The sequence below is a fragment of the Papio anubis genome, chromosome 12 (genome assembly GCF_008728515.1).
Source record: "Papio anubis isolate 15944 chromosome 12, Panubis1.0, whole genome shotgun sequence".
NCBI classification, from domain to species: Eukaryota; Metazoa; Chordata; class Mammalia; order Primates; family Cercopithecidae; genus Papio; species Papio anubis.
The window spans coordinates 81728569-81741682 of NC_044987.1; the positions used below are offsets into that span (position 1 = coordinate 81728569).

Consider the following 13114-nt stretch of genomic DNA (forward strand, 5'->3'; position numbering starts at 1 on the left):
AACTTCACCGAGTTTATAGCTATTCCTTTTTTTCTCCTCCCACCTCTTTTTATTTATTTCTCCCTTGCTGTAGTCTTCCTTCTCTCTCTTTCTTTCTTTCATCTTTTTCCTGTCAGAGGTTAAAGCAAACACATGAACAATATAATTGTGTATTTTGTGTGCACATATTTTATATTCAAGGGACCCTAGGTGTCTTGGAACACCACAAGCATAAGTTAAATATATTGAAATCTTTCTTGCCTGCAATACTGGCATCAGCGTGCTGGGCAAAACGTAGCAAACTAGAAGTAACTTGTCAATTTTTAATAAAGTTGTCTTCCCTAGCAGAGCTAAATGCACCATTCTCCCTGCAAACTCTGGAGATGATGACATCTTCCCACATGGTTTCCATAGCATCCGTTCCTGAAGAGCCCCAGTATGGTCCTTGGTCAGGGCGATCCGCCCAGCTCCCCTAGAAAGTTGGCAACCTAGCTAGCCAAAAGAAGCATCCCCTTTTCCTGAAACTTACTCTGTCCGTGGTGCTGAACCATTGTACTGAGACCCGCCCAGACGGGCGCTGTCAGCCGCTGAAAAAAGATATTCCCTGACGCTGCCCAAATCAGAACGGTGTATCTTTTATTTACTCACGTCCTCAAAGAGCAGCAAGCCTTCTCCATCTTAATTTGACTCTACCGCAGAGCAGAGTTACGCTGGCGTGATGGGAGGAGATCATGGGCAGAGAGGAAAAACTAATAGCAGCATTGCTCACCTGAGACCTGAGATGCTCCCATGAGTTTTGAATATGCTCTGTTCCTTACGGCAAAGACACCATTTTTAAAAGTAGTATTCTTTTGACTTTGTTGTTACCCAAGGGTTCTGTGACATTCCGGCCCCTCCATTTAAAAACCAGCAGATTTGAGAGCAATAAATCTTCAAAACGGGGAATTTACATTGTTTTTCAGCTGACCGACTTCCAGGACAAGGACTCAACCGCATCTACCCAAATACCATGGTACTGCTTGCGCCCTTTGCCACCGGATCCTCCCCTTCCAATGAGACTTTCTGATTGTGTCTACCAACTCTCCTATTAGGAAACCCGTGGGTTGCATGCAGCTATTCTGTTGTATTCTCATTCTCACTCTCCCTCCCTTCTCTCACTCTCACTCTTGCTGGAGGCAAGCCACTACCATTCTGCTGAGAAGGAAAAACCAACAACTACTTTAAGAGATTAAGACAATATGCGCAATCCTCGCCGTTTTTAGCAATCACTATTTAAATCTGGCAAGAACCGACAACAGTCTTTGCAAGAATGGAATCAGTAAAACAAAGGATTTTGGCCCCAGGAAAAGAGGGGCTAAAGAATTTTGCTGGAAAATCCCTCGGCCAGATCTACAGGTAAGACAAAGGAAACCGTTGCTTACCTGGGGCTCAGCATGAAAAAATCTGCAGGGCCGTTTCCGTAAACCCTGGTGGCTCAGAAAGATTGTAATATGATCGGAAAGTCTTTTTGTTGCCCATTGCTTGGAGCAGGGGTGCTCTGGAAACCTGCTTATTAATGCAGGAATGTTGCACTACATGAACCTGTCTGGTGTGTGTGTGTGTGTGTGTGTGTGTGTGTGTGTGTGTTTGATTTTTGCTTTGGTGACTGCAGAGTTTTATCCTTTATTACACAGGATTTATCTCCTTTACAGTTAAGAAATAACCAGCACCTGCTCAAACAGCGTTTCTTTTGGTGCTCATAGAATGCCCCAAATTAAATTCCTTTCATGCAGACAAATGAATATAAAACACAACCCTCTAAAAAAATTAACCAAGAAATTCCAAAGAGTAATAGTTTATATATTATTAATATATATGTTATATATGTATATATGCTATATATATGTGTGTGTGTGTGTATGTTGGGGAGAGAGAAAGAGAGAGGTCTCAGCTTCGAAAGCATAGTAGAGAATCCCCTAGTGGAATATGTCTTCTGCATTGAATGAAGAAGAATCAAAATATATCAATAATTGATAGTTGAAGCAATTCCTTTCTCTAAGACTGAAACAATGTATATGCATTTTTAATTATTTTCATCTCCTAGAGTCTATTTCTTGCATAGGAAATGTCAATGCCTGGAAGAACAGCCATAAATATAACAAGCAACATTACTTTGAAAGTCCTAGAAATGATTTAATTATTGAATCCTCCGATAGTCACTACACTAATTATGCTGTAATTTGCAAAACTTCAAATCATTTCAAGTATGTGATATGGATACAGCTTTTCTTAATAATTAGAGCAAAATCAAGAAGACAGAGCAGACATAAAAGGAAAAAGAATTACAAAGGAGCGCTAATTTTAATATTTGGGAAATTGAAGTCTCTGTAAATGCATGAGAAATGTAAAGAAAATGATCAAACCACTCCCAAATTTTCCAAATCTCTTCAGGTTTGGCGGGCTTCATGTAGGCACAATTATGCACCTATGCGGCAGTAGATACCGCAAGGGCCCTGCAGTCCCACAGCTACCATGGAAAGGGATGTTCTTTCCCAGTACAACTGCCATCCGGCGCAGAGTTCAACTTTGTAGATTTGAGCACACGAAGCCAATACAGGAAAAGAAAACACACACACACACACACACACATTGGCTGAATTTTTTTCTCCCAGTAAAAATAAATTGCAATATTTTCTAACATTATGATCAGACTTTAAGAATAAACATTAACCTAGCCACAAATACCTTTATGACCTATTCTCCAGGTGCTTTTTATAGAATTTGGAAGCCTGACATTTTTTTCTGGTGGCCTCAAACTGCTTGACAGCAATATTCCAAGCTATGCATATTTGAAATTAATTGTAAAAATTTCGCTTGCTTCACCCGTGTGTGTGAAAACAATTGGGTGTGCACATAGCATTTAAAACGGCACAGGTGAAAAACAATTACATGGTAGACTGGAAAAAATTTCTGCAAATTGTAAACGGAGAGGCTCTTTGTTTAAATATCGAAAGTATAAATCGCAAGGGGCTACCTACGGAGATGTTATCTTATACATTCCTTTCGTTTGTTTGTTGTTAATAGAAATTTCATAAATATGTTGTAGACTAGAACACTGCCACCTTTTAGTAAAACCATTCCTTTTCTCCGCGTTCCCCTTTTCATTTACCCCTTCTCCCAAGGACCAAAGCCAAAAATGACTTGATGGTTGAAATCTCATGAAACACTATGCAAAAACAAATATTGAAGTGAGATCTTCCCCTTTGATGTGGAATATCTTACAAAAGTTGATTTGGGAGCACGTTTGTGTATCTGGGAGTCGCATTTTGCGTCTTGGGAAAGGGATCCTTGACATTTTTCGGTGTTTGTAAGAGAGAGAGTAATGACGCAAGATTGTGAATAATTAATTATTCATGTTCTGGCAGTAGGAAGCTTAGGTGTCGGCCATATGCTGTAGAGTCCTTTGTCTCCAACTCCAGTAATAAGGAAAAAAAAATAGTAAGAAGTGTAACAGGGGCGTAAGCATTGAACTAGAACCCTGGAGCGGGATGAAGGGGAAGGAGAGTGCATGACACTCTCGGCGAGAGCTCTCAGGCCTTCTTCTCATGCACAAGCACTGGCCTAGAGAGGCCTTAGTCCCGGGGGTGCCCCAGGCTCAGCTCCAGGGGTGGGCTGGGGGACAGAATACCAGCATCGCCAACCTGGAAAACCTCAGCTTGCTAGAAACGGAAAAGGCAGCGCGGGTGGAAAAGGCTCTCAAGTTGGGCCCGCCTGCAGCGGAGTAGCCCTCTGGTGCTGGGTTGCAGGAGGACACCGCGGTTGTCAGGGTTAAGCTCTGCTGGGCGCGGGTAGGAGTGGGAGGTCCCTATTCAGGTGCAGAGGACGCTCTGGTAACCCCTGCCCTCACAAAATGCAGACCTTGCAGACTCTGCAAGAAAGTTAGGCCCAAGCGGCCTGTGTATCTGAATCAGAGCGCCCAGGGGTGGATCCCGAGACAGGGACTCGCTACCTTAGGCCTAAAGGTGCTAAAGTTGAAGCGATGTCGCCGCCGCGGCCAAGGGCACCTGCAGAATGTGAGAGTGTGGGAGGTCTTGCAGCTTGGTGTCACCCCACCACCCTAATCCCCGAGGGTGGGGTGAGGTCGACGGCCCTCCTCCCAACCCCTACGGGTCCTGAAAAATGGGAATGGGTCAGCATCGGGGGTGCCTAAGCCGCCACGTCCTTGACTCGCCCCTGCTCTGCCGCGCAGGGTGCTGGAGAAGAAGCAAGACACCAGGGAGACGATCGAGCTGACGGAGGATGGGAAACCCCTAGAGGTGCCCGAGAGGAAGGCGCCGCTGTGCGACTGCACATGCTTCGGCCTGCCGCGCCGCTACATTATCGCCATCATGAGCGGCCTGGGCTTCTGCATCTCCTTCGGCATCCGCTGCAACCTGGGCGTGGCCATTGTGGACATGGTCAACAACAGCACCATCCACCGCGGGGGCAAGGTCATCAAGGAGGTGGGCAATGTCTGGCCGCCCTGGCTCCCGCCCTTCGGCCATGCGGCCTCGCAAAACCATATCTCCTGTGTGAGCTCCGTTTTTCCCCACTGAAAGGAAGATTTGGGTGCTCCCTAAGCTCCTCGCTAACTCTGCCGTTCTAGAATGGACCCCAGTAGTGTTATCAGTTCCCTTTTCGCTCTGCTGTCTGGGCCTTCCCTTCCTCATCTGCAAAGTAGAAAAGAGCGTCTAGCTCACCAGGTTTTGTGAACTGTGACTTAATACAAGACGTTGGTGACTAGCAATGTCCACTAAGTCTAAATAGAAGTGTGTTTGTTTTACTTGGGTGAATAGTGCAGCATATTAATTATAGTTTTCCCAGGACTTAATTCAGTCCCCGCCAAAACATTCTTAATATTCAAAATGAAACAAACTGGAAAACAAACTCAGCTGTGTTCATATCAGCAGGTTCGGCTGAGGGGTCTTTGGGAAGGTTTACCTCTCCCAGGAGGAGCCACAACGTAAGAGGGTCCCAGGGTGGCAGGGAGTCGAGCCCAGAGGGGAGGGTCACGTCAAGGTCACAGAACCCCTGGGTCCGGACTTCCTTCTTAGAAACCCCAACTGCCCTAAACCAGACTAAGCAGAAGTTGAGAGCAGAAACTGGGGAAGGCTCTTGGAATCTGGGAGACTTTGCAAAATCCGCTGGGTGTCAAAATATCAAAGGAGAAAAAGGGTCCCCAGTTCTCAGGCGGGAAAAGCGCGCTCCCATCTTTCGGACGTAAATATTGCGACCCAGTTTACTTTGAGGTTCCCCTCGGGAAGTCACCCAGGCTGATTAGAACGGAATTAGACCTCCACCTTCAGAAATACCCCTGCCCCGCATTTATTAAAACCCCTGAGCAATGACTCCCTCTCCCTTTACTCCTCCCAATTCACCGACTACTCCAAATCCTTCAGGCCCATATCCATCCCCATTTGTGCGGACACCCTTTCTCTTAGCCACCAGGAGTCCTGCATCTTTCATCCTTCGCTCCCCACCTTCCTTCCCTCCCCACTTTCCTTCCCCAGAATTTCCCTATTTAAGTCTCCAGGGTTAGAAGTCACTACACTACTGCGTCCGCATTGACCGGATTCGTTAAGTGGACCCCTGCCAGGCGTCTCCACATCTGGCTAACAAATCTCTTCATGGGGAGTCCGAGTTACCAAGACGGGCCCTCTAGATTCCTCCATTCAGATGATTCGATCTGCCTGACAGCAGTCGGGGAGCAAAGCCGGTGCGCGCGGCCTCACTATTAATCATAATACATTTTGTTAATGAGCAAGGTTTTTTCGTTGCAAGAGGCAATTTTGTTAGGAAACGAAAATGAAGCCACTCTTATCCCCGGAATGCATGAAGCGCCCAAGCGTTGGGGGCTTTTTGGCTTGTGAACCTCTGAAAGTGAGCCTTTGGCACTGACGCTACTCTTTCCCTTCACGCTTATTTCTCCTACCCCTCCATAGAAAGCCAAATTCAACTGGGACCCGGAAACCGTGGGGATGATCCACGGTTCCTTCTTTTGGGGCTACATCATCACCCAGATTCCGGGAGGCTACATCGCGTCTCGACTGGCAGCCAACAGGTAACGCACCAGGCGGGGCTGGGGCTCAGGGCGTGGTGTTTGTTCCTTCCGAAGGGGCAGCAGAAGCTGGGAGCAGAGACAACAGCCCAGAGGGGTTTGAGGACCCCCAAGCGAAGTCTTCTAGTCCCTTGACAACACCCTGTCAGGGCTGGAGCTGCTGGTGACTCCTTCCAGAATTAGTCGTCTAAACGAATGCAGGCTCTCTGGGACCGGCGCACGCGGCCTCCTTCCCTCTGCTGTGGCTGAACTTGCTTTTGGCGAAATGATCGACGTGCTTTATAGCCTGACCCGAGCTCAGGGCAGACCGAGAGCAGGCAGAGCAGGGACCGTGCGCCTGAGTGCACAAAGGAGTGGGGAACGGCAGATGCTGCGCTGTCTCCTGCACTCCCCACAGTCGCCCAGGCTCCCCGAGGGTCTGACCTCCTGGCAAGGCGCCTCGAACGGCTGGCCCCGTACCCCGCCCAGTTCGTGCTCTGGGTTTAAAGGATTTGTTTCTAGGAGGGGCAGGAACCAGCGATGCGATTCCACCTGTTAATGAGCTGCTTAGGGGCGGGGGTTGGGGGAGCCCTCAGCTGCTTTCAGTGGCCTCCTGCCTTGCTGCGGTGTCCACAACCAAGGTCCTAGCGCCTGTTCCCAGAAGCGCCACCAGCGGCACCTGCAGAGACACCCCTAAAGCATAAGTCCTAAGGACTGATGGAGTGGGGGTGTCGACGGGCATAGCCTGGCCACCAGAAGGTGAAGGATAGGTTCCTTTGCTTCACTCTGTGTATATTGATAAACAAAACTAAATGTTCTTCACGTCTGAATTGAACCCACATAGAACATATGCACCAGCACTTTCTGTTCTTTCTGCTTAGATACCACAAAGAAAGACTTTCAGTCACATTTTAACAGCAGAGGACTAGAAGTTGGCACCTCCCTAATAGTGGTCATATGCAACCTGGCCCTTTGTAACCTGGGAACACCTCATCTCTCAGGCCCCATACTGCGGCTTTTATCAATTACAATCCCTTTCACTAGCGGTGACTTTTCTTCCCAAGGCTTCTCAGAGTCCTCAGGGCCTGGAGAGGAATTCTTGGAAATTTATTTTAGGCTTAAGGATCCCTAGAGTGAGGATGTTGGGGCAGTGCTTTAAAATGTCAAGAGGAGAGTGCCATACATTAGGAATAATGCCTTTCGAGGGCTGTCTTTACTTGACACACGGATGGCTGACACTAAGACCAAGTAGTAGACGACTAGTCCCTACAAAAAAATCAATGTAGTGTGTATATATACCACATTTTCTTTATCCATTCATCTGCTGATGGACACTTGATGAAACTCATTAACTACGTAGAGAACCCCTTTTTATGGATGTGATAAATCAAAGAAAACATTGATATTAGGCAAAAAAAATTAAAGAAATACTCTGTTAAATATTATTGATTATGAACATGTTACATTTTTGGATTTTAGATCCCCAATATATATAGTCTTCACTCCTTTTATTCCCTAGAAAGTATTTCCTAAAATAAAACAAAGTTTTCAGAAAGATACCCTAAACATACATGCATGGAATGTTTTCACTGCAGGAGAAAAAAAAAGCAACAATTCACCAAAAAACAAAAAATGATACAAGAACTCAATATGATGTCAAATGAAAGTATAATGGTGGTGACTTTAAGGGTTTTTTTCAGAGTCAGAACATTCACTTTGCCAAATATTAAAATGCTAACATTTTCCTGCCAGGAAAAAACACCAGGGATGCTCCAGTTTTTCCTCTTTGTAACACTAGGAGGTCAGTAAATGGGTTTTTCTGATTTTTTTTTTTCTTTTTTAAAGCAAACTCATTACTATCTGTGTCACGTTTATCAATGAAAAAAGTGATGCTGACTCAGGTTCTAATTTATCTGGTAGATTTTCCTCAAAGGAATTTTTTTTTTTTTTTTTTTTAGACGGATTCTCACTCTGTAGCCAGACTGAAGTGCAGTGGTAGGATTTGGGCTCACTGCAAACTCCACCTCCTGGGTCCAAGAGATTCTCCCACCTCAGCCTCCCCAATAGCGGGACTACAGGCATGCACCACCACACTCAGCTAATTTTTGTATAGAAAAAAATTTTAATTTCTAGAATTCCTATTTGAACCCAAATTAATCTTACCTTTAAATGGGTATTCAAGGGAGAGGCCTTAATATTTTCATATATGATATGTTCTACAATACTGAGAAAATTAAATTAAAAATGTATTGTAAAATATCATGAACCTATAGAAAATTACAGAGATCAACTATCTTATCTTGCCTGAAGATTCTGACATTTTGCTTCATTTTGAAAATATAACGAAACATTGCAAAATGCAGTTGAAGCCTTGTGTGATAATGATTTTTAAACATGTGTAACATTTTCTTTTCAGTTTAAAACAATATTGCATATTAGTAAGAAAAAATTATAAAAATGATAAAAATTTAATCATCCTGATACCCCTATTATTGACATGGTGAATGTCCAACTAGTACTACAGATGCTACATAGAATTTTTCCTTGGAAAGCTTTTAATAAATACAAAATCAGAAATTTTTACAAGTTGTTTGAAAGATGTATTTTCCTATTATGATCTCTTTTTCAAAAACAGTAAAGACAAAGCAGCAAAACCAATCTTCCACTTATAAGCATCATGTACCCATTCAAATAAGCTTCTCCATATTGATCACTTAATAGTAGCATGAGATTTCCCTTGTGTATGATATTGGGGACAGATTCCTTTCTCTTTAGGTGTAAAAAAGGCTTACTTTGGAAAGTGTTTGCCATCACTGTTGTGGGTGGAACCGAGAAAGATAAACTGAGGTGTGCGGAGACAGCCACTCAAGAGAGAAGGGCTCCTGGTTACACCTCTTGACAAATTTCTCAATGAAAAACAAAGAGCAATTATTTGGCTTCTTCAATTTGTTGATTAAGCAAAGACAGCCCCACTCTTGGTCACAATGCAGACTCCTGGTTCTTACACTACTCAGATTTGAAGTACATTTACTTTCCTGATCATTGAGAGGAGGAGTTGGAAGAGTCAGGAGGGGAGTAAACCCAATTTACTCCCAAGAGGAGAGCAAGAGGAGGGACAGCTCTTGCATCACTTTTTCCTTTGTCTTCCCTTAAAAAGCTATTGCAGATTATGGGCGGCAGAATTTAGTCACCCCAGGAAAGGCCTTAGGGTGGGAGGTCAAAGGAAGATTCCTTACAAAATCTTTAATGTTTTAAGATGGGAACATATTAATATAGTAATAAAAAGATGTGGGGGGCAAATTATTTTTGTCTTTAAATAATACAGGACATGGACTTATAGTAATCCAGATATTTACAAATATGAAATTCCTGAAGACTGGTTTTACCCTGCATTTAAATTGCTGTGAAGAACCTGGACAAGTGTTTAATGGCACAAATAGCATAGATATATAATATATGAAATACATAAAATATATATGAAATATATAAATATAATACATATATAAATATATATATGTATTTTTTTGCAAAAGGCATAACCACAGAAGGTCAGATACAGCAAAGGGAGTTTGATGAACATTATATTTTTAATGTATAGCACTGTATTACAAAAAGTATTTTTGCCTTTATTTAGATGGTGATATTATTCAAATTCTATTTGATATTTTTAATACCCTGCTCCTGTCCTCTTGATTTCTCAACCCTGCTTTAATTTTTTTCATAGCACTTATCACCACCTGTCATATCAATATTTTACTTATTTATCTGTTTGTCTAATGGGAGTTTTGTCCATGTTTTCTTTTTCACTCTTGTATTGCTAGCATCTCAGAGAGTACCTGACTCATGATAAATATTCATTAAATAAATAAAATATCACAACAAGGTGTTTGGGGCTTTAAAAAAAAAAAGCAGAAAGATTTAGGCTTTAAAGCCAAACTGTAGGTTCAGGCTCTTGAATGCGTTACTTAGCGACTGAATGATATAAAATGTTATTTAACCCCTTTGCACCTCAGTTTGTATTTCTGTAAAAGAGGGCTAATCAAAGTACCTACCGTGTGTGGGTCATAACAGCTAAATATATGTAGTTTTTTTGAAGTGCCTGGAACTAGGTAATTGCTGGCTGTTATTATTTATTATTAATGAAATCTTAAATTTAGAAAAAAATGGAAGGAAAATAAATTTCTGTGACTATTCAGCTTATTTTAGTATAAATTTACCTTAAGTGTTAGTAATGCAATTGGTTTATTTCCAATGTGATAAAAATGTCTTTTTTCATGAGTCATATTTCTACCTTTAAAATTATTTCCCCGTGTACATTATTCAAATTGAAATTATTATTCACCAAAAATTCCATAAATTTTATTTGAAAGCCTTTAAAGAGCTATTTTTAAAAATATTTTTAGTCAAGTGTATAGAGTGCTAGTAATTCAGTGCCTCCAATCTTTGAATTCTAGCCAAGCATAAATACACTTAGAGAAATCCATTTTAGCTTGAGGTTAGACTTCTCTATACAAAGTTAGAGTTTATTTTCCCCTACCGTAATCCTTTATTTTTGTCTTTTCAAGTATTTCTTGAATTTCTAACTTGACTTTTTCTAAAGAAAAAAATACTTCTTTATTTGAATAAGACACTTAGGATCACACTTGGTTGTAGCATATAGTGAACCCCACAAAAGGAGGAACCCATATTATCGCTGGACAGAGCTCATCTAACCCAACCCTCTCATTTTACAGAGCAGGAAATGAAATAGAGAATGAGGGAGTAGTGATGTATCTGAGGTCACAAAGGGATTGTGACTAGAACTCACGTGCCTGATAATACTTGATGGCAAGGTACCTTTATAATGAAATTTAACATCTCTGTCTGATACTATATGCTTCATTGCAAAGTTCACTTTCAGCAGTAGGCTGAGCCATCTGCTCTCTGAATGAGTGATTACAATCTATCATGCCCCAAATCCAGGGAAGAATTTCATGAATTAGAGAGAGAAGCCTTTAGCAGGCCCAAGGGATCCTTAGATTTTATTTTGGCAGGAGAATCATACTGTATTTTTTTTGTGTGTGTGTACTGGCTCCCAAGCTATTTGGCTACAACATAGCTGATTCTACCCTTTTCTCTGAAAAAGGCAAACTCCACACTTGATAATGACGAAGACAAATAATCTGATATTCTATAGCAGAAAACATGGTATTTATAACTTTTTCTACCACTCAGACACATTGGCAGTTTGGGCTCTTACCACTAAAATTGCAGAGATTTGAACATGACTGGGTGTAGATTAGACTTTTGTCTGCAGAAATGAAGCGATTTATCTTTGGGATTTTGACTGATGCAACTCAATTTATATGCTGTATCAAATAGAAAGTAATTTATATGTAAAAGTGAGCAAACCCAAAAGCATGGTTTTAAAATTTACTGGTGTGTATTTGTATTTACAAAAATACATTTTAATATACTTTAGGTAAATATTCTGACTAATTATGAAAAATCTCTTGCTAGAATAATTTTCAAAAAGAGATGAAGACAGACATTTTAAACATAATATCTTCACGTATTAAGCCCAGAAAGGAGCAATTTTACTGGTGATGTTCTGTCTTTTTTCTTCAGAGAGATGAAACAATAAAGATGTGCATTATTTATTGTTGAAATAAGCATTGGAAATGAATTCCTAAGCACCATCATCAAACACACACACACACACACACACGCACACACACACAAGCTGTTGGTCTATTTATATAATTTTTTCCCTCTCTCCATTGCAACCTTCATTGCAAGGAGGAGTTCCTCAATCCTTCCAGTGACAAATATTTGTGAATTCCTTATGTGTGAGAAAATAATTCAGACTATGAACATAAATCCTGCTGAAAGGGACCACCATCCTGTTCCGATGGAAATGGTTTACAAACACCCAGTCTTTTAAGGCCAGAGGTGACTTTTTCTATCTCGTGCATCTAGCTGCCAATCAAACATCTAGCCGCCTTCCTATTGTGGGCCCCATAGGTTAGGTATCTGGGGTAAGGCAGGAGAAGCCTGCATTTTTCTGACAAAAGAAAATACCCTTTACCATAAGATGAATAGATGGATTGAGGAGGGAGGGGTCTCCAAGGGCTTGCATGTGCTTTGTCGATATGAGTTTCTCTCTCTCTCTTTTCATTCTCCAATCCCCTTACCCCTTACTAGCTCTGGGTTTTCCCGCTGCAGCAGTCTTCTGCTACTGCAGTGCAGAGGCAGCTTCTGGAGGGGAGGGACATGATTTGAGGAAGGAGAGAGTCATGTGGGCAGCTGGTAGAGTGATGCTCCCACTGCCATATGCTACCACTGGGGCTGTCTAATCTCTCTGTCGTGAGTGATGAAGTCATTTTTACAACTTAATGATGTATCAAGGGACTCAGAGGGTTGGCTCATGCCTGTGTATTCCCTTTTTAATATGGGAGTGGGGGCATCAGATGTGACAAAGGGAGGCATCCAAGCCCTGATTTGATTAGATTAAATAGATTAAACAGCCCGAGTCAGTCTACTGCAGACCCTCCAGGAAAGAATTAGTTCCACACCTGAGGTGAGGAACACTAGTTCCCTGTTAAGTGACAATCCACTGCCCAAATGGAAGTGGACTGATTGATTTAGGGAAAATGAACATCATCTGTAGAAGTGACAAGTCACCAGTGCTCCTTTCACCTCTTCTGGGAAAATCATTTTGGGGTGGGCTTGATACTTGAGGGTGTTTGTTGCTGTGGCTTAGAGAAAATATGACTAGGAATTTCAAAGCTAACTCATTATGGGCCATATTGAATGCTAATCATCAGGCAGTTTGTGATACAGGTTTTCAGCAGCTGCATTTGCCTTTCCAAACATTTCTATGTCGTGATTACTATTACACCTCTTGATTTTGGCAGTCTCTATAGTGGTATAGAGCTTCCTGCCATTTAAGAACATCAATGTGCACAAAATAATGATATGTGATTATTTCTTACTGTAAAAGAAGAGGAAAGTGTATGTGTGTGTGACAAGTAGAAGAAAAATAGAAATCAGGCTTTAACCTGACAATAATCAGCAAATTTATTTGAGAATGTTATTTGC

At 42.0% G+C, this 13114-nt stretch overlaps 1 protein-coding gene across 1 annotated transcript in view; it reads left to right on the forward strand.

Annotated features, from left to right (window-relative positions):
- Positions 1-423: 423 nt before the first annotated feature.
- The window catches only part of SLC17A6 (solute carrier family 17 member 6), a 41844-nt gene continuing 29153 nt past the window's right edge, over positions 424-13114 (forward strand). The window contains exons 1-3 of the mRNA XM_003910120.5: positions 424-1374; positions 4208-4460; positions 5940-6058. Coding sequence (XP_003910169.4) covers positions 1289-1374; positions 4208-4460; positions 5940-6058 — 458 coding nt within the window. The 5' untranslated portion in view covers positions 424-1288. The remainder of the gene's footprint in view (positions 1375-4207; positions 4461-5939; positions 6059-13114) is intronic.